We start from the raw sequence: 25723 nt of genomic DNA on the forward strand, positions 1-25723 counted from the left end.
TTTGCTGACAAAAAACACGCTGGTCAAATACCTATTTGCTTACGGAATCTTACACACTGAAGAAGTTGTCACAGCCCTATAGAAACATCTAAAATCAGGTCTGGAGTATCAAAAATAACCAAATTGACATTAGAGGAACTTACTTCAACTAAATCACTTTTGTTTTAAATGTTTATACACAGTTAACACTCAAAACATGCATTTCACAACTGAACAAGCTATACTTCAGACTAGTATAAGTTTGAGATGAATAGTTCACCAAAAACCTAACATGGAAACTCATTAAAAGTATGAACCACTGACTTCATGTTCCAGACTGTACAGAAAGTAGAGCCATTCTCATTCGTGCAGAATGAAAGAATCTTACTAAGAGGTTACGGATCAAGAAATCATTAACAGGTGATGATCTAGGAATACCAAAGAGATGAGAACTTGAAATGTACTTTAATAGGAAACCAAAAACAAGGCAACCTAGAAAATGAGAAAAACGGAAAAACATAACTAAAGATTACATCATGCAAAATAGCGATTGTGAAAAGGAAGGAGCGATGATGTGGATAAACAAATGAACATGAGACAATGCATTCTTTGGATGTATAAGGCAGACTTACAAAACAGATTCCCTTCCTGTATTTACCTTCTTTACCCATCTTATATAAGGTATTATAAAAATCTACACACAATTCTGACACCCATAGCTTCAGCAGAAATACGGAAACAGAATAGAAGAGCACTATAGAATGATTAAGCACTGATGATTTGATCAGTCAAACCACAGAAAACAAGTGTATTTACATTAAAAATATGAATACAATTCTAATGGGGTAACAAAACAGATCATTGGGGGATTCACTGTTTCTTCATTTTATAGTAACAGAACTACAGTGCTTTTTGGGCTACCTGTACTAGCGAAACAAATGAAGCAGGAGAGCATTTAAAGTCTGTTAAAGTAGAAATAATGCAAAATAAGCTACTGACTTCTCACCTACAAAATAACATTATTTGAAATCAACGTAATCTTTTTAAAATAAATTGCTAACACAGAAGTAAAAGATTGACCTAAACTCAGCTATTCTCTCGTTATCTTACTAGAAGATAAGTGATTCATATGCAATGCTTACTTAGATAAGTATTTCTAATGCACTGATCACAGCATTATCTAAGCATTATGTGATTAAAAGAAGTGATTACTTTATCTTTTAATATATTTGGTGCCTACTGCAGTACAGGAAAAAATATTCAAAGTGAAAAATCTTTATGCAAGCTCCATTAAATTTATTTTACAGTCATTTACATAATACAAGTTGATCTTACAGAAACAAGATGAGAACATGTTACTGTACATTTTTCTCATGCTGTTAGTAAAATGGTAACCAAGACTTATGTAGGAATAAAAAGCTGTTTTAGGAAGCAAGTTAATTCCATATATGAAGAGTTGGAAAATATTTAAGTAGTTGGAAATCACAGGCAAAAAGAAGGCTTTGACACTGTACAATGAAGTCATTGTGAAGGGGAGATTTCAAAGGGAAAATAGACACTAGCATTGCCAGTTTAAAAAAGTGTAAGTTTAAAGCTACTTATTCTCTTGCAAATAAGAACCAAGAAAACCTTTACAGATAGACACAGCAAAATTCAGACAGAGGAACGGTGTAAGAGTATATATGAAGGACAGTCTATCCATCATAATTTCTCAAAGGAAAAAAATAGAAAAAGCAATCACTTCCATAAGTGGTTCCTTCATCACGGAAGCAGTGAGTTCATGGGACTATAAAAGCTCCAAAGGGAACTGAAAGTGTAAGGAACAGCACAGGGGCTAAAGGATGCACCTTCAGATCCTACAGTAGCATGACAGCATTAAACAACATTTCTGGTTTCAAGATTTAAACAAAGGGAGTAAGTTTTACAACAAATCCACCAACTGATCATAGCAGAAGAGTAAGTGCAGATAAGGATGCTTACTGGAATTAAAACGTGGGCTTTTTTTAAAAATAATTTTCAATCTAATATACTAGTAAAAATTACTAATTACAAGACAAAAAACAAATACAGAAGTCAGAGTTTAAAAGTGGTGCCTTACACAAGCAGCTTGTACAAAAGCAATTACTAACAGCTGACCAGTATGCCCAGAAGTTTAAGGAAGAAGTTTAAGTTTAAGGCCTTTGCTTACAAAGGAGGCAAATTTAGCAAGATAGTATCATCCTACTTGGCAAAGCAATGCATTATATGCACAGCAAGTTAAAAAGGAAAGAAAGTGGAGGAAGGAAAAAGTACAGAAAGTAATCAGGATCCAGTCACACATTTAATGCCATCACTTATTACCTGGATTTCTAATTCAGCAATATGCTGTTGGAGTTCCACCACAGCTGCAATGCGGTCTGCCTCACGGAGTCGTACTGCCATCACTTCTTCTTTACTCTGAAAGAAGTAATAAATAAAAGCTAACAAATAATACCAGTTTTAATTGATTAAAAACCATGTGCTGCATTTACTCAAAATCACGTAAACAAAGAAAACCTATACCAAAAAGAGTAGCATACCTCCTGATAAGGCATATTCTAAAGAATCCACACGTAATTTTAGCCCATATAATTGTGCAATCATCTGCTATCAATTCCAAACTACAATCCCCTAATACTCATGAAACTTTCAAAAGTACTGTAGGTCTGAAAATGTCCAGGTCTAAACAATATATGTCTTGTGTTCCAGAAACATTATTTTTTATGTTAAGATAAAGCATCAACATGATTATAACAGACCATCAGGTCTTTCTTCCGCTTCCGGCTTTGTTAATAAACAGCAAAGCTACATAGAAGTTACTTGTACCATCATTCTTTGAATAAATTTGTCTAAAAATAATAATAAAAAAGCATTTTAGTCCAGCTATCTTAGTCACAGTATACAACAACGATCTGCGAGACAGTTTAGGATAAAATTCTAATGCCCATAACCTATGATCAGATTCCTGGTATAAGTTTAACAGTGACAGGCAATTTGAGTTTGGACAAGAGAAGGAAATTTCCTTATTTCTATCTGATGTAGCAAGCCCTCAAAACTTGAGAACATAAAGCTAATATTATGTTGTCACTAGCTTGGTACAACCACATAGGAAGAAGAGTGATAGATACTCAGTCAGCAACACTTTCAGCTGGAGCACAAATTAGTCTGCTTTTGTCCAGAATAGGCTCAGGGACACAAACTTTTATGGCAGACTCGTGGAACTCTGTAAACTGCAGTTGCTGTGAGTCAGTTACAGTATTTCAGTTACTTTAATGCGTGCTTTCAACTGACAGTACTTAACTTCATTAGGCAGTTTGATCAAGACTGAATTTAACATGCCAAAGTTTATCCATGATAGCTACCTGAAAAGATGGCATTTGTTTTTAAGGTTGCTGTAATGAAAGTGCATCTTTTCTATAGTATCCAATTAACAGCATTTGTAATCAGTTGATTTCATTTCAGAGGAATCTATCCTGTGCCAGCCAAAACTTAGCCATTATTGCTAAATTCTGCTGCACAATTGCCCACACAAAGCAAAACCCACAAGTCCACAGGATTGCATGAATTTAACTGAAAGCTAAATGACTCTTTGACTTGGTTTGACTTGAATATCTGAGATGAGTCAATAGTGTCATTCTAGATGGTGCTGATGGCTTTATCACTGAAACGCGGTATGTTCTCAATAATTACCACAGAAGTTGATATGAGGAAAGACAAGACTGGGATGAGGGCACAAATCTTATGTTGTAAATTCCTTAACATAACCGATTAGAGATATTAGTGCTATGTTTCAAGAAAGTTTGAAATGAAATTCTTGCTGTAGAAGCAGCATTCAGATTAAAGGAAATCCATAACACAGGACACAATGACAGGAAACAATTACTGTATAGGTGGTATAAGACGCACACTTGCTACACAAGTTTTAATTTAAGCTATTATTTAAAGAAAATAAGCTCCAGAACTAATACACTAGCTCTTTTTACATAGAAGACCTGAGGAGTTGAAAATACAAATGTCTTTTTGATAAAACTTTAAGTAGAAATCTCACTACCTAGCAAAGTTGTAATGACAAATAAAACTAGATCGTGCTTCAGATAATTTGAAATAACAGGAGAGGGGAAATAAAAAACAAATAAAAGTTTCTAATGGAATCAGGAAAAACAAACTTGCCATATTTAAGGAAATGCAAAGTAGAACTTTAAAAAATATTTAGTGCTACAGAAACTTGACGTTTGTCTTCATTCCTCAATGACATTACCTGAAAAATCACTGAGACTTTTCCTGTTGCATCAGTGACCTATTAAATAGCCTTATTTCACATATTTACACAGCAAAAGTGTCTTTTAAATTCAACCTTGCTGCTATTGTCAAGCCAAATCTAAGTCAGTAGCAACACTATAAAGTGACAGGCACTGAATCTACTTCTAGAAGGGCTGTAGATAAGACAAGGGTAGTTTTTGCTGGACATCAGCCCTTCACACTTGTCACATGTACATTACATAGTAGTCAGAGGATACGCTGGTTTCTCATAAATCCAGTCAATTTAGAAAAAAAGACAGTGATGTCACAAGATTTTGGCTCGACAAGCATAACAACGCTTCTTTCTACTTCAGTTTTTACTTCAAGTTTACTTTAATTTTAAAGTCTCACTTTCCTGATAGTGAAATAACCTTAAACAATCCCAAGCAGTAACTTGTTTGGGGTATAGAGATGGGGAGACAGAAACCTAAGAGAGACTGTTCTAGAACAAGAAAACTTGTCATAAATCTTAGATTAAGCTAAAAAAAAAATCATCCTTCCAGTAGCTTGCATGTGGAGAACGAGGGGAAGGAATCAGAACAAACCAACAGTCAAAGTACGAGGGCTTTTAATATCCTCTCGTTTTTCACTTAATAATATGTTATCATATAGTTTGAAATAGAAAAGTTTTTCATAAGTTTGAAATAGCAGTGTTAAGTTCAATACTAAGTTATGTCCTATTTAAGGAGTAGGAGAATAGTTAAACTTATGTATATTGTTCAACATGGTTTAAGTTTTGATGTCAGCATTCTTATTAAATCTATAAAAAATTTGAATTGTTTGTTTAGATTGCAGAATAAAGTCACAACAACTTGCAACAAGTGTCAGAGGAAGAGGGAAAAAGGAACAAGTTAAAGCTATGCTGAACAAAGGTAGTTTCCAACAAATTAAATTTAACCACCTTTCAATACAGTTAGCGAAAAAAATCTATTTAAACAGAAAAGGTCACAATCTAACAGTTAAACAGTAGAACTCCAGAGAGTGTGCATACATCAAATGGGTAGTATTTCATTTTACACTATAAAATTGCCACGATGTAAACTGTAATCTTTTTAACAGCAATTGCAAAACAAGTTTCAAAATCTAACGTTACTGTATGTCAGTACTAGTAATTTGTTGGTTATTAACAACGGCTATTTTCAAAGAATCTTGAAGCAATTTCATCCAAGTTAAAAGAAAAACTTTGTAAGACTAATCCTTTATTGCTTTTCCATATTGTATGCACAGTTTATAAGATAAAGTATTAAGGATTGGTTATGGATTTACTTACAAAGTTAGTCTGAGACCCGAGCATCAGATAGAGCTCTTGTGCACTGACAGTAAGAAACATTACTTTCTCACCCATTTTTTTTAGGCTGATCTCTTAGAGGCTAGTTACTTTTTAGGCAATGAATACTGTAACACTCCTTTCTGTACACCTCTCCATTCTAACACTACTTTTACTCCCTTTTTTAAACCTAAGCTAGTTCTACAGTAATAGCCAGCGTTGAAGTAATTAACCTCTTCTGTCACTGAAGACAGTACACAGCGATCAGAATCTGTTAAGCAGAAGAGTACCTTTTTTATATATTGCACACAGACACTTTTCTGAGTAGAACCACATTTTGAAGTAAAAGCTTCTCTTTGTGGGACCACAAAGAAGCAGCTCTATCAAAACCTCAAATGATTTTGAGAGATGGTAAATTCAAGATGACACTGTCAAATTGGTAAAGAAAGTTTTGGTTTTGTGATTTTACTTCTTAGTTAGAACTCAATTCTATTCAACATGAGTGGAAAATACTAAAATTACATATGCATTAGTGGACAAATATTCTATTCATGTTGTTTACCTTACATTCAATCTCTGCTTGTCTTCGTTTTGCTTCATTCAGCTGAGCAAGAAGTCCTTTGTTCTGTGCAGAAAGATACTGTACCTTCCCTTGTAGGCTGGTAACCTCCTGCTCCGCCCTTCGCAAATGGTTGTTATTGATCTGACTCTGACATTTGTAACAAGAAAGAAAAAGAAGATGCATGGTAAGGAAATATTATTATTATTATTTAAGATTAATCTACTTCCCTGAAGTCTGACAAGACAGACTTGACAGATCAGTTGCTATAGAAAGACTTGATGGAAATACATTCAGAATTTTCTTTCTAAATACAATTAGAAGAGTTTTAAACATCAGCCAGGATAATTAAAGAGTTCTTAAACAATATAAGATTCATTGTAAAAACATCAGCACAATGCTGCTGTACATCTGTTTCTACTGGTCTCGTGCTTAGGTAAGTCAAAGATTTTGTGAACTTGCATCCCAATCACAGCTACAAGCTGACATAACCAAGAAACATCAGGTATGGCAAAAATACTGTGCGCACAGTTCCCATTCCAATGAATTCCTGAAAGTAATATGGCACCATAGTTAAGATTAATTGTCTTGTACTAACGTGCTTTTCTTAAGTGAAGCTGTGCACAGAGTAGCACACAACACGAGAACCACTGCCTTTCTTTCAAGTGACAGCTGGACAGCGTAAGCATGCACAGGGACTTGATGCCTAACACTGAAGCGAGAACTACCTAGAGGTCTTGCAATTACTACATGTAATGCAGAGTACAGGATACCTATGCCCCCTACTGACTAAACCAAATAGATAGGGGAAAACCAACAAAACAAAACACATTAGTGCTGCTGTGAAACAGTATTAACACTTCAGTACAAGTTTTAGAAGTTAAGGCAAGACGAAACTTTTATTAAGTTACTATAACAAGAAGTGGTCCTCTGTCAGTAGTAAGCCACCACATACCTTACAATCATTTCACCTCTCTTCAGTAGCACTTATTTACATACTCTCCTGGTTTCTGGGATTGCCAAAAGCTTGACAAGTTTTTGTTTGCGTACCTCCCTCAAGTATCATTTAGCATGGGAAGATTTCTCAAAATCCTGTTACAAACACTTCTCAATCAACAACACATTCTGCTGAGTCATTTGAGAGTTCACAAATGTAATATGAACTTAGAAATTTTAATGCACTTTCAGATTTGTTTGGTTAACATACTGTAGTTGCAAAAGAAAGATCTTGGCGGACAATTTTTTTTTCCCCCTTTTCTGCACATCTCAACAATACTAGATCATTCTTTTCCTTTTTGGCACATTAAAGTTAAAACTTCTGCTAGGAACTGACAACATACAGTTGTTTTGCTCAGAGTCCATTTTAGTAATCACATTCATGCCCTCGGTAGAGGGTCTAGCATAGACAATTTCACCAGAAGTAAACAGTAATTCTGATTCTTAAAGTGACAGTGCTATGTGAATCAACAATTACGTAAAGGCTTGTGAAATTGGAAATAACTTAAGTGCACTTTTGTTATTATACCAGTTACAATTTGATGAATTAAGACTCACATTCACGCAGAGTCCACTAATTAGTCCAAATTAGAAATTAAGAAAGCTTAGTACTGTAAGAGACTAAGAGACATTAAACTGGACTGTATGCACTAAATTCTTCCTCCTAATCCACCAGTTGGGAAATGGGAAAAAACAGCTGAAAAAAACACAAGACATATTTTGGAGCTGAAGTCACACCCATAGATGGCGAAGACCAGTAACTGATATTTGTCATATGATACCAATCAGATCAATTCACACATGCCAGCATTCAATATCATACCTGTGTTTCCATCTCCATCATTCTTTGTTTGGTCTCCTTTAGTTCAGCCTGTGTTTCTGCTTCTCTCAATCGGACTGTCATCAGCTCATCCTGTAGCTCATTCACTGTATTTTTTCTTGGAGGATCTTTCCATCTTCCAGTGGTGCGAGCTAGATGACGCTAAAAAACATGTCACTGCTGATAAACCTGATCTTTCCTGCTGTTCCCTAATTTCATTTAAGCAATTTCTTTCAAAGAACTCGTTGGTGTCTCAGCTGTATGGTGCACAGTTGCTAAGAGTGCTACAGTTTTTCCTCAAACTAGAAAGCCATGCAAATTAACTAGCTTTAAGAACAGAGAGTTAAAAAGCCAAAGACAGTACTTCCCAACTACAGTAAGTCAGCTGATTGCAAGTATATCCTGAAAGAGAGCTTTGCTTACTTCTAGCTCCTATTAAAATTTAAGCAAGTGGGAATATGGATCAAGTACTTCCTTTCTACCAGAATGGTTGGTAGCACAGGCCTTTCTGCCATCTATAACATTCTTGTGGCAATTTAATTTAAAGACTTTCTTACCTCATAGGCTTGATCCATAATCACTCATTCTTATTTAACACATCTCAAATTTTCAGTCTATTGCTTTATTATCACCGATAAAAAGAAAAAAAATGGAACAGTACACTGCTACCCATACCTGCCAGTGTTCTTCTAAATCTTTGACTTGCTGCCTTAGTTCTTTGAGACCCATCAGAGCTTCTGCTTCTCTTAATTTTACTGCAATCAGTTCTTCTTGTAGTCTAGCAACATTTTCCTCATCAGGGAGAGAGCTGTTCCTCTGGAACAAGGAACATCCTCTTAAGTATGTATTTGAATGAAATAGTGCTTCGTGAGACCCACTCAAAAAAAGATATATGGAATAACTCTTATTGTTAACCAAAGCTTCTTAATGACATAACCCTTACAAAATAAAATCCCTTAAATATCTAAGTTCCTGCATGCAGTGAGTCTAAGCATCTTCAAACCATCAACTACAGAAACAAGTTAACAAGGTTTTTAAGTATTCTGACTTCCAGATTTCCTTGGACAGGATCCCTAAAAAAGCATTATTTACACTATTTTTGGCACGTCATCAACAGTATGGGGATAAGCATGAAAGATTTTGAACCAGTTGATAAAAGTAAAGCAATTGAGAAACTGAAGTTATACCTTTAGATTTATATCTCTTATTTAGACATACAAGAAAAAAATAATAACTGGAAGTTTAGTTTTTGGGAAGTAGGTCATCTGCCTTTGAAAAAGGCAGAAAAGGTATGTTGACAAAAGGAACCAACCATTAATATTTAAAACAGTAACTAGTCAAGGAAAGCTCTTACAGATAGCTGAAAGTGCATGGATGTTTACGAAGAACATGAGAAAAGGTAGACCGACTGTAGAAAGCTAAACAGAAAACAGCAAAACACACTGCAGGAATGATGTGGGGCAAGTAAAACAGTGATGAAAGCATAATAATGAAAGTCTGTAAAAGAAACAGAGAGGAAGAAGGACATGGTCTGCCCAACTACAGTTGGCCTACATTGAGTCACTGGTCACCAGTGACTTCAATACTCAAAAGTTGAACTGTACTTTATCACTTTCCACTATACTTTTTAGTAGTAGTTTTCCGCAAAATCAAGTATTTTTGTAGATACTTAGTACTGTCACAGTTGCCAGATTTTTTTTAAGTAATATATAAGATGAACACAAACACCATTTATTAGTATCTGCTTCAAACCATAGTTCTTAAATTTGTCAGTACTTACAGCCTGACAGAATTCTGAAAAAAACGATCATTTAGATGCTGAATTCTTACAAGCATTCAGTAGAGTAAAAACTACCACACTACTAGCCTGTCAGGTTCCCAAACAAGCGCCTTAGGTAATTAAAAGAGTGAAATCTTAGTGAGATTAATCCAGTGGAGTTAACTAGTAAGTTCTGGCCACATTCTTGAGTATAGAGCTTTTTAGGGTTTCCATGGGGAAACAATTTCCCAAGCCAATGCATTGGCTAAATAGCGTGCTTTATGTAAGGTCAGTTGGATTTCTTCTATTCTATTTGCAGTTTTTTGTTTTGTTTTTTTCAAAGAAAAGTGTTTGACAAACGGTTTGAGTACAACTGGAGTTCCAGCACAGAAAACTACAAGCTGAGATGTCACCCGAAAAGCAGCGGAGATTTTTATCCACTGTCCTTAGCATCTTCTTTCCCTGCCCATAACATGAGGTGGGAGAGACTCAAGAACTTAACACCTGCAAAAGGTAACATTGAACTCTTTCTTCTTCCCCCTCATCCCCAAACTATTTGTGGATTTCATGTCACTTCAAAGCTTACCATAAGACAACTGCTCATGGCAGGATATAATTTTGAAACAGTTAACATTAATTACGAGGACTCCACCAGAATCTGTCTTCCAGTGTCATGGGCTTCAGGAAGAGGAGAAAATGAACTTTCTTCATAGACCTTTCCCAGTGCAAGCAGATTTTTTTTTTGGTGTTTTTCAGTGTTTCTGGATGTTTTCTTTTGCTATATTAACTTCAGTTTTGAAAAGTATCTTGCAATCAAGAAAACATAAGAAGTATAGAGCACAACTACACAAACTTACAGGGACTTGTATTCTATTTCTCATACTATTTTACCCAGGAGAGTCTGGATTTGATTTACCTTTTCCATCTCTAGAACTTTATCTTGCATCTCCTTCAGGGCACAATGGGATTCTGCTTCACTCAGCCTGGCTTGGACCAGCTCTTTTTCCAGCTGTAGCACAAAGTCTTCACTGTATCGTGAACTGCATTTATGCTATAAAGTTTGCAGAAATACATTTAGTATGGAGCACAGATAGTTTGAAGTGGGTTTTATGTTCCAGATTTAGAGTAAAAAAGATTCAAATGCTTAATATTAGGAACACCACCTTAAGATCACCAGAACTGCTTACCTTATACAGGCCTACTAACACATCCATCCTCACTGCTAACAGTATGAGCCCTAATGCTATTCCTTTCAAACAGCAGCACCTACACACAGCCAAACACGTAGGACCAGACTTAGACCCCTAGTAGTACTGATGAGCAACAACTCACTTTCTTCTCATTGTTATTAAAAAAAGGATCTCTGGCTATTTTGTGATACGCAGAAAAAGAAGCTTGGGAAAAATCAATTATTTACAAGGTTAATACAAGAAACTATTGATCCCTACTCAGACTTGGATTCAACAGAAGCCTTCCATAACCTTGGGTGTAAAGTAAGTCATGTATGTACTTCAATGCACTATCACTTTGGCTTGCTTCTTTAATCCACTCCAACCCTTGGCTCCTAATTGCTCACACTAAACATATTCTTTCTGAGGTTCTCTTTTAAGGCAAGCCCTGTGGATTAAACTGAAAAAATAAGTAGCAGTATAACCTTATAAGTAGCAGTATAACCTCTTCTAAACAAATGGCAGGAGCCCAGGCTACATCAAATTCAGTTCTTTCAACACTGGACTTCCTCCAAGATGATCCTCAGCCAGCTTTGCACACCTGAACATTCCCCCAGTAATAAGACAACAGTTCAGAACTTAAATGTTAGTCTTTCCAAACTTCAGGGAGAAGGAAAAAAATTCCACAATCTGAGTCAAGTTAATTACCATTAACCATTTGGATTGTTGATTAACCAGAGCTAACGTGAGAGCTTTCCTTCCACTTGCTGAAGTATAATTTTGTGGAACTGTCTCTTTCAACAGATACATCCAATTGAATACAAGTGCTTAGTATGATTTCAGAACTTCCACCTAACTTTTCACTCCAGTCAATAGTAAGAAAATATTTGAAGTCATTCAAGAAAGAAAATGTAACTTGAGATTCATCACAGACTGTGAGACCTGCCTGACAGGCTATGCCATCCTAAATCACCATTTATATTCCTGATTTAGGAAAACAAAGTTGAAATCCCCAAAGCATAGCTGCCCAGTTACTGGCTAGGCATAGCTACCCTCAAAATTCAGTTGAAAGGGAAATTATTCAACACATCTTTGGTGCTTTTAACTACATTGTGACAAATTAATACTATACTTGAATTCATAGATGAAGTTTTATTCAATTAACAATGCAACTTTAATACTCTATGAACTTTCATAAAACTATTTCTATTTTGTTTTTGCAAATGACTTTGTTTTTGGCATCTAAAAACAGCTGACAAAGTTAACAAGAAGTCTTCAGTTCCGTACACTACTATTAGGGTATGACATTCCCTGAACTTCAATGCACAAACTAAAGACTAACAGGACAAAATAAGGATTTACCACACACAACTACATGGTCATGGAAGTTTATCATTTTCATACTTCTACATGCCAACTAAACCATTTAATCAAAATTCAACATGTAAATTAAACTCCTGAAGTTCACTGTTACATTTTTATTACATTTCTTAAAACACACAGGATATACATCTACAGGGAGCTATAACAGAGGGGATGCATATAAGGCATTAGAAGGCAAATACACAAACAGTCTAATATTATTGAGGCTATCCATTTAGAACAGTTAAGAGTTCATCCTGCTTAGCCGTATAGTTGAACACACCAGGAACACAATACACAAAGATCATAGGATATTTAACTTCCCCTTACACAACACGGATTTAATGCATACTGTTTTCAATCTGCATGTTATCTTTCCTCAGCAAGTAGCAGAGGTAACCCTGATTTGAATGACAGGAGACGATCGGTAGACGACGTTGATGTACTTCTACAATTGCTTCACGTGATATGAGAGCATAAGTAGCATATGAAGCAAAATGGGGAAGCAGAAGATAACCAACAGCTTTCTTCTTCCCTGGCTGTTTGTACAAGTTCATTACATGATACAGACAGCAACTTAAATGGACTCAGTTTCTTGCTCCAGATTCTCCTTCTGAGATGGTATGAAACAAGAATGAATGCAAAGTGCTTTTTTCAGGTAGAGAATCCTCCTATACTTTCCAGGAAACAGAGGAAACAGCAGATCTGAACTAAATATATCTGATTTTGGAGCAATATATATAATGCACCTACTATAAATAGTTTTGGACTACAAAAAGTCTGATTGTCAAATAACAAGTACCATAAGAACGCTTGAGTGTAAGAAGATAAGTTACTTATCCAGTTTCAGGCACAACTCACCCTTTTTAAAAAAAAAAAAACTGTCTTAGACCTAGCCTACCTAAGGAATATGTTAGGAGTATTTATCTACTTTGCCACAAAAAAAAAAACACAACCCCCACCTTCAAACCTAGTCTTGAGAGACTGGCAAGGAAGTACAACGAAGATCAAACCATTTAAAAAACAACATCCAGAAGTTCAAAGTTGTGATTTTTAATTCTTAAAAATGCATATCCTTACATATTAAAATTAACAGACGTTTATAGTCAAAACAACTTCAAAGTTTTCTACTTTAAGATAGACATCTTCAGCAGCAAAAATAATTGCTTTTATGTATTTGCCTTAAGCTGCAGTGTTTGTGACAGAACAACATGAATCTAGCTTTCCAAGCACCATCCCAATCTTTTTATCACAAAAGCACCATTTCCTTGGCATGTGTTGAAGACGTGCCTCTGTAATATGAAGTACTAAAAATGTAGTTTTAAAATGTAGTTTTACAGCCATCTACTCCTTAAAGGAAGAAATCATTGCTTGGCTTCACAAAACTAGACATTTTTTTCCATTATTCCTTAAAACCTAAGATATTAAAATTCAGAGATTTTAGTGTCATAACCGTTCTTAATATTACCGTGGTCATCAACAGATTACATGCAATTATATACACTAAATGCCTTTCTAGTACTCTAGCACACCCACACTCCAGAGCAGAGTTATCAGGAGTATGTTAGAGCAGTTTCCCTGCCCTCACTTTAACTCAAACACCAGCGCTCTTAACACACCTCAGAACACGGTTTTCTGCATTCTGTTGGAAGTCAGGCACAGCTTCCTTTCTATAGTTCTTGGTTCACTAGCACTATGAGGAAGAAAGCACCTTCTTAATCTTTTGGTTACCCACTACATCTAGAAGCCTTTGACAAGTTTCTTCATTTAAGGACTGGACATGCCACGAAGATAGATTAGTATCATTTTCTTCAAAACCATTCAGGCAAAGGTTTGAGTAGCAGCTGCGGCACTGAATTCTAAGAGCACTTCAGAATGTTGTTAGCTTTACAAATATTCTTCCTGGGTAGCAATATAAGAGTCGTAAAGATTATGCGCTATTTTTTTAAAAACATATCACTGAGAGTTACAAAGATGTGAAAGCTGATGTACAGAGTAAAATGAAATGTGAAGTCTCCATCTCAAACCTTACTATTTTCTGCTTCGTCCTCCTCCATCTTCCCTACCTCTAGCTTCCAAATGACCTAAAACATATTCAGAAATACATAGAACGCATTATTTTCAGGTCATCCAAGAGAACTACAGCAGAATTTCCCTTCCTTACACCAGGAAACAATGGTACAATAAACTTCAGACTCTGTAATAAGGTCATTCTGGTTCAACTGAAAACTCCCTACAATTACTTCAGCACAGGAAGAGTTGCACGTAATTAAGGCTTCCAGGGTCAGATGTCAGAAGGATGTTTTTCTACCCATCTCTATATTTACCCTTCGAAAAAAGTGCTGTAAGGGAGAATTTCTTCACATGCACACACACACTCTGTAGGCCCCTTCAAGATTTACATTTAAGACATCCAATTTATGCCATCAAAGCTCACAGAACAGATATAAGAAACCTTAGATAATATTTAAATACAAACACATATCCTTTTTACTAAGGTTATGTTAGTCTTCTTAGAAATTCTATGGCATTATATAATATGTAGCAGTAAGTTCACTATGCAATTATTTTTTCTAACCATAAATGAAACTAAAGTAACTGGAGGAAAAAGCAACCAGAACAGCTATAAGGCAATACTGACGATCAGTACTGTCAAGAGCTACTGGCATTAGGATGTGGCAAGAATATTCACCATCAGGTTCTGCCTGAAGTGAAACACCAGATTTGGAAAGGAATTCGTGGCTTCCCACTAGGTGGTGCCCAAGGTGCAAGAGACCTGCTCACACTTGTTGCTCCTGTTAGCATGCTTGGAAGCACTTCAGTTACAAATTTCACTAATGCAGCAGAATCTAGGAAACTATTAACTCAAACCATAACACTTTCACCACATTAAGTTAATTCAAGCTATTTTCAGAACCATATTACAGTAACTTGCATGTTGCATGTCAAAATTAATCAGCTAGTATGCAAGAATCCCTCTATGACGACTTGAATTTACAGCCTCGGCACCAAGCATTTCCTACAGGCATGCTCATGCTTAAGTGGAAAAAAACAAGGCTGCAAGCCAAGCACACAAGTTTGGAAATGAGGCATAAATTAAGTGCCCACTCTTGCACTGCTTCCTCTCCACTCCTGCAGTATATATATTCGATCTTCTGTACTCACAGATCAAATCCAGCCAATATAGCAATTCAGAGTTATCTGTAGCATTGGTCAAGACCAGTTCCCATGCCTGGTCAACCTGCCAGGATTCTCTACCATTGCTACCTAATAAGATGCCCCAGCATAATTAAAAGCATTAGCTTTGAACATATTAACCATCGATTACCTAACAGATGGAGTTCAGCAAGTTTAAAACTGAATTCACAAAATGAATTTTTTAACATGGCCTTTTGGTCTTTTCATAAGATGCAAAAGAGTAAAGTTAATTAACAGTCACTAGGATGCCTTGAAAGACATATTCTAAGTGTACTACTATATAATTCTAAGCATACTATCATATTTAGATAGTTAAAAACCCTAGTCTATAAACATGTTTTGTAATCTCGCAAATGAAATAGAATATCTAAAACTTTGCCAAACATTACTAGAACATCCCCAACTTCCTCAGTCATAATTTCTTCATGCTTTTTCTTCAAGAAGAAATTGCTGAAATTAAATAGAAATCAGCATTACACATTACAGAGTCACAGCCCCGTTATGACTCCCCGCAACTACTCCAAAAGCTGTATCGCTTGTATACTGAACTGCATTAAACAGAGGTAATAAATACAGTATTATACGAACAGTTTACGTTACAATTTATTTCAGTCTAATATTAAATCTGTTCTCTACCTTCCATGAAGGAGGGCAAGTATTTCCAGACTTTTGGTACAGGATATGTAAAGAGACTGCTGTACTGACCATAAGGGATTTGGTAAGCAGTTGCAATATGCTGTAGTTCCATGAAATTGCATTGCATACACCTAAAGCACCCAGGGCTTTAGACAAGTACTTAGATACTGCTTCAAATAAGTGGTATGAGCATATTTGCATCACACTGCAAACACACAGTTTATTCAGCAAGTGAAGACTGCATAAACTGCTTTTCTCTCTCTGATACCAAGCATAGGTGGCTTAGGGAAAGTTAACTTCAGTTGCACAGTAACTGTCTGAAGTCTTGCGTGTTATACAACCTAGAACACGCAGTACATACAAACACAGTACTTACTACATATAGCTGCTAACAGGCAGTTATTTTCCTGCTCTATCTTCATATAAACCCACACTTTGTAATGAAGTCTGTCCCCAAACCAAGGGATGATACTTTTCTGTTTGTTTTGCAAGAAGTAAATTTAACCATGCCAGAAAAAAATAAAAGTGCACGTACCCAGAAGAAACATCAACATGGAATGGACCAACTTAAATGAGAAGCCAGGCAATGGCATTATCAACTCATATCTGGGTATTCAGAGTGACACAATTTGCAATGGCTAGATTTTTAGCATTAGAAGCTACCAAGAGGTTGTGTGTTGGTTTTGGCTTTGCTTTTTATTTAATTTTTTAATAACTTGCATTTACCTAGGGTTATAAATTCCATCATCTCGCAGTAAGAGACCAAAATATCGTGTAGCCCAATTTGTGTAGTTTTTATGAAGGCAAATCACAATACACAAGCATTTATAAGGACAGCACAGAGACCACGTCATGACAAGGAAAAACAAACAAGTGAATGAAAAACATCAGATGATGTGCTGCCAGGCTCCTTACCCATTGCTGCTGGTGTTGGAGCTCCCTGATGGTATTCTCAGCTTGCTCCAGTTTAGTAATGGCCTCATCACTCTGCTGTTTGATGGTGGCCAGCTCCCGTTTTATGAGGTAGTTTTCCTCAGCCTCCTGGGCCCTTGTCACTTGTCCCTTAGGACATAGTTTATTTTAAGCAATTGAGGACAAATCCAAGAAAGACCGCCTTTGTGACACTCAGCTGCTCATTTCATCAGATTGGTTTTGCAAACAGCATAGAATTGGTAGAAATTTTTGGACAAGGCAGTACTAAGCAGCTGCTTTAGGACTTTATTGTTAAAGTCTGTATCCTTTCAGCAAGCACAATTGTGTACCTGCATTCAATAAAATTCCTTTCATGCAATATTACTCAGTAGTACATGCACAGATTTAAGTTTGCAATATTCAATTTTAGTGTTAATACATCTCAATCCATTTGTAACAAGAATTTGTACCAGAAGTACATTAGGTTAGAAAGAATATTATAACGTGCAGGTATTGGATTTTTATATTTTTAGTATATTAAACAAGAGATTAGCTATATATTTATTCCAAATCATCAAGGCATGGATAGAGCGCAGCATGCAAATATGCATGCATTAAAACAGTTTGGTTTTTTTTGAGTAGAAAAAGAGTCATACAGTAGAAGACTAAAAGACTATACCTGTATCAATCTATCTGCCAAGGAAGCACTTTCCTATAAAGGAAAAATTCAGATAGGAATAAGGAAAAGAAAAAAACAAAGGAGTGATAATAGTGACAAAAAAAGTGAGTAGAGAAAGAAAATGCCCCAATTCTACCCATTTCCTATACAGGCAACTTCTTTTTACAAAGAAAAAAACTCTTCATATAAATTCAGGCATCTCAGCCTGAAAGTCACAGGAAGCAGCCTTTCTGCAATAGATTGTACCAGGCGGTCTTTGACGCAAGGTGGTCTCAAAGTCAACCTCTGTAACACTTAGAATTCACTTACAGGAGTCTGGTTACCTTTATCTGAATGGCTTGCTTTCTTAATTAAGAAGAGTTATCTGATATGATCTAATAGATGAATGCAAGACTTGCTCTGTGGTCCATCCACATTAAGAAAGGAAGGCATAATCTGAGCACAAGGCATCTCCACTAAGTGCTGAGACATTCATGCAGAACTAATGCTTTCATCAAGATGAAGCAGGGAAATTAAGTGGTGCAACTGACAGACAAGTAGAAAATTTCAACTATGACAGCTGATATTTTGTTCCACTAAACTCTAGCAGTAACTCAATTAAACAGTTCATAGATTCTCCTCCCTTGCCAAAGTTTTGCAAGAAAGAAATTTATGCATGCTGACAAGCACTACATTCCCCACCCCCTGCACCACTGGGGAAATACACATTTAATGAAAGTCATTTCCTCTCTATCACTCTGTAAGCACTCATTTTTTGCATTTTCTATGACAGAACGCATCTATTCACAGACAGTTAAACCTTATTTAGTCTTAATAAAAATTCCAAGGACAAAGTTTCAACTGGCTCATAGGAGCTATTACTTACATGTAGTAAGGTAACATCTTAAGGTAAGATGTTTGTCATGGTACACTAAGGAAATTGCAACTAAATCATGTATGGGGAAAGTTTTAAAAAACAAAAGTTTCCAACAGAAGAACTGAATATTTGTTCACTTTATGACCTTGACTTAGATGTCTTGATAAGAATTTCTGATGAAGATAATTAATAGATGATATTTTTCAATTTTGAAGTATTCCAATGTGACTGGGATAGTCTGGAAGTGAATTCTGAAACTTTAAAAACAGAATTTACAAAAGTGCTATTGTCTTGACAGTGCAGAGTTCCTAATCAAAAATTCAAAAAAAAAAAAAAAATCAAACCTCTGCATATTAGTCAGAATAGTAAATATCTGTTTTCATAAGTTTGCCACAAACCTACTAATGTGAATTGCTACAGTTTCGAACTTTTAAAAATTTTGCTTCTCTTCAGTTATTTTGAATCAAGATTTCAGTATTTGAAATGAAGACACAAAAATTGTATTTTTGGTCACAGCTTTATTTCACAAGATATCCTCATTATGGGCGTTTTTTCTTTTCCAAATTAAGTTCAGAAATCACAATTAATTATAATTTAGCATAGATTGACTGATTCTCCAAGAAACCACAATGGATTTAACATCCAAAACGTGACATCTTTCAGTTATTTCACTCTAAATTCAGTCTGCTCTTTTCCTCCCTGTAAAACAGGAGCAATTCCCTGCAACTCAAGAGCATTCAATTTAATTTGCTGAAAGATAGTTGCTATTCGCAGTTCAGATGAATGAGAACGCTTTCATTCTAGAGCAGACCAGCTTGGATGCAATCTGTCACAGGAAGCACACCAGATACCAGAATGAAGAGGCTATCTGAGAACAAGGCCTGCGTATTAGCAATTTATAGACAGTTATCACACATACTCCAAAATTATACCCAGTTAAAGAAGGCTAACAGAACTCTATTCCAGACTAAACCTGTGAGAAGTAAGTCCTAAAATGGTATTCTTTCCACCTCCCATGTACCTTAAGCTTATGCAAGGATTCAAAAACAGTGCAAGACTAATTAATGGCAGATGTCCTGTACTGAATGTGAACACTGCAACAATGCACCTTTACTGCTGTATTCATTAGTGATGACAGTCTTTCATCTTCATCTCTGACCATTAATAAGTTTGTCATTGAGCTCCTACATAAAACACCCAGGAAATTCAGACTTCTCTACCCAAGCATTCCACTATTTCATGCAGTCTTCTGTACTCTGAACAGATGCTCCTTGTTCAGAAAAAGCACTACAAAAACCTGGATGTCAAACATGCTTCAATTTCAAGTAAGAATCAGACATCATAAACATTTATAAACACTGACCTTAATTGCTTTGTTATTGCCATGCTTTTGACTAAGCATTGTTAGTATACACCGTAAATTAGTCGGAAAAATAGAAAGCTATAGGTATGAGATTCTCATTTCATATAATACAATTACCATTGATATAAGTATAAATAACATTAAATCTAGTCACTAACATACTTACTTTCTCTAATGTTTCAATGCGCTGTTTTAGGAGCCTATTCTCAGTTCGTAACCTCTGCAATGTAAACAATTCAGAATTACATTTCTCAGGTTATAAATGGAAAGTCAGATAAAAGTCAAGCAGATTAACTTTAAAAAAAATCTGCCTATGAAAATCAAAATCAATACAAGAATTAGTAGAGACAGCCTTTTGAAACATCCTTTTTATGTCATGTACTAACTCAAAACGCGAGTTATCTTGACGGAGCAAAGATAAGAAAAAGGTATTGTATTATAAGAAAGTATTTGTGTCAGCAATAGATGAAAGCAGATGTACAGGTGAACCAAAGGGTTTAACCACACACCATAGACTTAACCTCTTCATAAATGAAACTGACACAGTTCTCATGGTTAAGGGACATGAAAATATACTCCTTGAACTAGGACAGGTTAATGAGATGCTACAAAGGTATCTTTCCTTTTCCTTGGAAGGAAAAGGATTATGTAATTTTTCTTAAGTTATTTCATCTGTAAAAATTTGTACTGAGAGTTATTTACCTCAAATGCCTCAGAAGTTAAAAATAATTGTACTGAGTTACATATTTTACTAGTGCATTTCCTGTAAATCATGGCTTGAGAAGCTACTCCAGCAGGTCCTGAAGGAGGTTAAGAATGGTGCTAACTGCTTTGCTACCTGTTTATTAGAATAAACTGTCCAAAAAAGCATGGAACATCTCTGTGCTCCCAGGTACATGTCATTGAATTTTTCCTCAAGAACTACAGAAACTTTAAAACTGATATTGAAAGCTAAATGAACAGCAGTGGACAGGAAAAAGGAAGGGTGCAACTCATTCCCTCTAACAAGCTCTGTATACCACACTAGCCTATTACTTCTCCCACTGCCTTTTCTCATGGAGCTGACCATATTTTATGACAAAGAAACAAACCCACAGTTAAAACTTAAGAACTATGAAAAAGGAAAAAAAGATACCAAAAGTTTCTTTATGTCACAGAAGCAAAAAGATATAGCGATTCAGTACAGGAGGCAGGTCAGTTAGGAAAATATAAACCTTTCAGAACAGAGCTGAGCTTATAGGTTTTTCCACCACCACTCCCACATTATATCAACTGCAGAAGCTCCATAAGAAAAAGTGACTGCAGACAGAAGACACCTAACCTTGGGTCTAACGAATAATAATAATAATAAAATCTCAAGTCAATGGTAAACCACTTAAGTGAATTGTGATAAAAACTCCTTTAATATATGTTTTCCAGACCTGTGCGGGACACCTACACCCGAGCCAGCATATAACGAAGCTCCAATAAATGAGGTCATCTGTAATCAAGCTTTAGTAAGGAGCAAATAATGAGAACTAAGCACAGCAGGTCTCCACCAATGATTTTTCTTTAAATTTTTCCACCAGCAGTCTCAATTTCACTGTAAGTGCCCTTTATGAACAATTCCACTGCTGAAAAACATCTTGGGACCTCAATTACATGTCCTGCTACATGTCCTTCCCTCCTGGTACCTGCAGGGGGCCCTAAAGGGGGCCTACAGGAAAGCTGGGGAAGGACTCTGACCTGGGAATGCAGTGATAGGACAAGGGGTAATAATTTTAACTGAAAAGACGGTAGATTTAGGTGAGACATTTGGAAGAAATTCTTCACTCAGAGGGTGGTGAGGCACTGGAACAGGTTGCCCAGAGAAGCTGTGGATGCCCCATTCCTGGAGGTGTTCAAGGCCAAGATGGATGGGGCCCTGGGCAACCAGAACCAGTGGGAGGTGCCCCTGCCATGGCAGGTGGGTGGAACAAGACGATCTTTACAGTCCCTTCTAACCCAAACATTTTGTGATTCCATGATATACAGACCAGACATGTAACCCACATCTCAGAAAAGCTGATTCACAAATAAATTTGTTGAGGATCTCTTACTTTAATTTCAACTTGTTCTTCCATTTCTTTTGTTTTTATTGTAGTGTATTCCTTCTCTAACCTAAAAATTGGAAATCGTAAAGTATGATTAGAAAAATTAGACAGTTAATTGGTCTAATAGCTAACAAGCACAGTAGAACACAGAGGTTGATATTTCCTCTGTTTAGACAGCCACTTGAAAGTTGCCAATACATTCCTCCTGTGAATACTTGGATTGGACATTAAACTAGTTTAAACACAAAGACTTCTGTAGGCATACTGTGAACCTGCACTTTGAAGTGCAGGTGCTTCCATGTATAATTTTGATAACACATTTGCAGTGACAGTGATTTGGAACTATAACAACTATTCAGTGCAGTTATACAATAATCAATTCAATACATTCAGCTAAAAAAAGAGCTAGGAAAACCTGGAAAACAGCAGGATGCAAAGAGATACAAGGAAAAAAATTTTAATCATAAAAACAGTTTTGTTCCCTCTCCAACAAACCTCATTTTCACTTTTTTTTTTTATTAGGAATGACTTTGAAATGAAAAGTATTGGCTTTTACAGAAAGCGTTTTCCCTGAAAGCTTTGTTACTACTTCTGTTTTAAAGAACACTGACTGCTCACTCCACAGTACTGATCATGGACTGCTGACAGAAGAATTGGCAAATTTATTTTGAAAGACCCTGCCACAAACCTGTACCTCTGCTGTTCTTGCACTGCAATAAAGGCCCAGCTTAAGAACAGAAGAATTGCCAAATGTAACCCCGGAAAAGCAGGAAGTACGCAAACTGGCTTGTTACAGAAGGCGGAAAAATGAAGACATGCAACTAACCTTAAAAAAAGGTAGCAGTGTGCTCAGAATTTCAAACCCAAAACCAAGATTATCTTAAAATTATCAATGGTGTTGCAAAATCTAATCAACTTGTATTTTAAACAGCAATAATCTTGAGTACACATACATTCTGTAAACTAAACACCTTATTATGATCTGGCCTAAATTCTTAAGTTTAAAATCCCTTCCTCTACTTCATCCTCACAAGAAAAAAAGAAACAAAACCACACGTATCCCACACCACACTGCTTTTTCTACTCAAATCCTGTTTACAGAAGTTCCATGATTTTCCATAACCTATAGCTTTCCTCGACAAGATTTTTAGGTTAGGTGAGATACAACTATTACATTCAAGAAAAACAGCAAAAGCTGCTTTAGAAGTATTCTCTTGCAAACAGAACTTCAGTCCTAACCGTTTACAGTAATAAAGTCCCCCACAATTTAAACACGGAAAATTCAAAGTGAAGTACTGAACAACTAGCTTTAAAGAAACAGACAAACAGTAACCCAAAGCAATAGCAGTCTTTTCTCGAACTGTTATACCTACTTTTTCATCTTTTTTGCATTGTATTTGACTTGGTAGGATGCTTGGATTAATTTGTCTGGACCACTGTCAAACTGATGTGGAATGACCTTTTGAAAGTGCTAAAAGCAATCAGAGCACAAGATTACATACAGTTAGTAGGTGCAAAGAAATACACACACTACACATTTCAGGCATCTCTTACAATTATATCAACCTTAACTTACCTGTAACATTCCTTCCATGTCAAGTTGCAGTAATTCTGCTTGGTTCATCTGAAGTACAGCTAAACCTACTCGAAATACAATCTCTAAACCCTGAAAACAGAAGTTAAAAAATAACCAACAATTATTCATAGCATTGCCAACAGCATAGGATGATTCTATTATTTACTAACATTGGAAAGCTCATCCAGTTTCCTAAACAAGAAAGAGGGAAATTGAAAAATCTCTAAATAACAAATTGGTCCCAAGTTCCTTTTTTGTATGAAGGACAAGTAGCCAGGCTACTTGTCCTGATGTCAGATCCTCCTCAGAGAGGCTAGGGCTGAGGTAAAAATATCTTGAATGACAGTTGTTCTTTATGTGAGCTTTATCAAAAGTATAAAACATATCTAGTAGAAGAGGGGAAAAAAAGGAACAAAAGATAGGTACTTCTCAAAAAAGGATATTTTAATTTCATATGTGATACAATGCAATTAACTATTTAAAGAGATGCACAGGAATACCCAACTCAGGAATGTCCAAGACACTGTATGTAGAGTGTCAGCTAAGAGGATCCACTTTTGACTTAATATTTCCTTAAAATATTATTGCAGAGGAAGGTTGTAAACAGATCATAAGCTTTGGTTTGTTACTAATTACAACCACTCAAAGCTCTACCTCTAAATATGCTTTCAATGTTATACTAATAATGCCAATGATTAATTCTATAAATTCCTTTGCCTACTCATCTTCTGTGCAATGGTTTTGCCAACATTCCCTCTTCCTGATCTCCTTATCCCCATGGAACTTTAATTTTGGCCTGAAAGCAGAATTACTTTCTACCCCAAAATACTGGAAAACTGATGTCCCCTGTTGTGTGATACCATTGCATGGCATCCAGAACTTCTGACAGATAGAGTAACTCTTCAATAGCTTCGAGTACGAAGTTGCAGTATCTACAGTACAGTATCTACATTCAAAAATGTAGTTGCTCTTCCCCGAGAAGCTATGTGCACAAAAATCTTCCCCTACAAAACAATCTGTTAAGCATAAGGCCTGAAAAACAAGCATACTTGAGATTTGCCCATCAGAATGGAATTCATACTGCTACCCAAATAACTGCTTTTAACATCTACTCTTGAAATGGAGCATGCGAGTATTGAGTAGTTACCTCAGACATAAAGATATCAAATATTCTTGTTGCAATTGGTAGTGGAAAAGTTGTAAGAAATATAGTTAAAAACCATGATGATGCATACATAGAAGTGTGGAAACTCTGAGACTGAAAGTGCACATAAAGCTCTGGAAGATGCTCCTGGAAAAGAAAATGAGAAAAAAATATGCGTTAAGCTTTTGCCAGTAGTTTTTAATATGCACATTGTTTTGACGATACAAGAAAAAAGGTAACTTTTATTTAGCACAGGCAACAGCTATATAAAACACACAACTAGAAGTGTTATCTGATATGGATGTGAAAAGATAACATTACGAGAAAACATACAGTTCGACCAAAAAGTCCCAGTATAGAATGCTCTACAGTATTTCTGCACTACACAGTACAGATTACAAGAACACTTCCTGATCCTAATAGTCACAAACTTCTAAATCCTTAAGTCACACTTAAGAATGGGCTAGGCTACAGAAAGAGCTGGAGAGATCTAGGGTATAGCCAGATCCCCATGTCCTATCATTCACTACATGACACCCTCATGTTAGGAACCATATTACAAAAACACAAGCCTATTTTTCTGTCAGCTTTTTTTTTTTTTTTTAAAGGGCTGTAAATTGTCTATGAAGATATGAATTTTGAATCTCGAATACAAAAAGGATTAAACATTCACATGCCTAAACTACAGCACCACAAATCCTCATGCTTCAACATTTAAAACCAGACAGAGTCTGCCAAAGTTTAAAAAGTACAGAAGTATATCCATGTGGCTATGTGATGAAGTCCTGAAATCAGCTACTGGCAGAGACCAGCTTATTAGTCAGACATGCCTGCTCTTTAAGTGTAATTTCCAAGTCCATTATTACTAGTTACTGAAAAGAAGTCCAATAGATTTCTGTATGTACCTGAATCATGCATTCAAACTGGTACATACAAAGGCCCAGTTCAGCCATGCTTGGTTTAAAGAGTTCTCGTAGTCTGTAATCTTGCATTAATTTAACAAACACGCAAAACGCCTCTTCTTCTGGCATCTATATTAAAACAAACAAAACACCGTAA

General features: G+C 36.0%; 1 protein-coding gene across 9 annotated transcripts in view; it reads right to left on the reverse strand.

Annotated features, from left to right (window-relative positions):
* EVI5 (ecotropic viral integration site 5) overlaps positions 1-25723 on the reverse strand; it is a 76685-nt gene that overhangs the window by 30326 nt on the left and 20636 nt on the right. For 6 of the 9 annotated variants that reach the window (XM_040566323.1, XM_040566324.1, XM_040566321.1 and 3 more), the window contains exons 6-18: positions 25570-25695; positions 24668-24811; positions 23521-23610; positions 23318-23415; positions 21951-22011; positions 20039-20092; positions 17654-17686; positions 16978-17124; positions 10614-10748; positions 8614-8754; positions 7942-8100; positions 6126-6272; positions 2320-2415 (exon numbers count right to left, since the gene is read on the reverse strand). In XM_040566323.1, the coding sequence (XP_040422257.1) occupies positions 2320-2415; positions 6126-6272; positions 7942-8100; positions 8614-8754; positions 10614-10748; positions 16978-17124; positions 17654-17686; positions 20039-20092; positions 21951-22011; positions 23318-23415; positions 23521-23610; positions 24668-24811; positions 25570-25695 (1431 nt within the window). The remainder of the gene's footprint in view (positions 1-2319; positions 2416-6125; positions 6273-7941; positions 8101-8613; positions 8755-10613; positions 10749-16977; positions 17125-17653; positions 17687-20038; positions 20093-21950; positions 22012-23317; positions 23416-23520; positions 23611-24667; positions 24812-25569; positions 25696-25723) is intronic. The other 3 variants (XM_040566325.1, XM_040566328.1, XM_040566322.1) reach the window with 2 other exon arrangements.

Source organism: Cygnus olor, chromosome 8, assembly GCF_009769625.2.
Source record: "Cygnus olor isolate bCygOlo1 chromosome 8, bCygOlo1.pri.v2, whole genome shotgun sequence".
NCBI classification, from domain to species: domain Eukaryota; kingdom Metazoa; phylum Chordata; class Aves; order Anseriformes; family Anatidae; genus Cygnus; species Cygnus olor.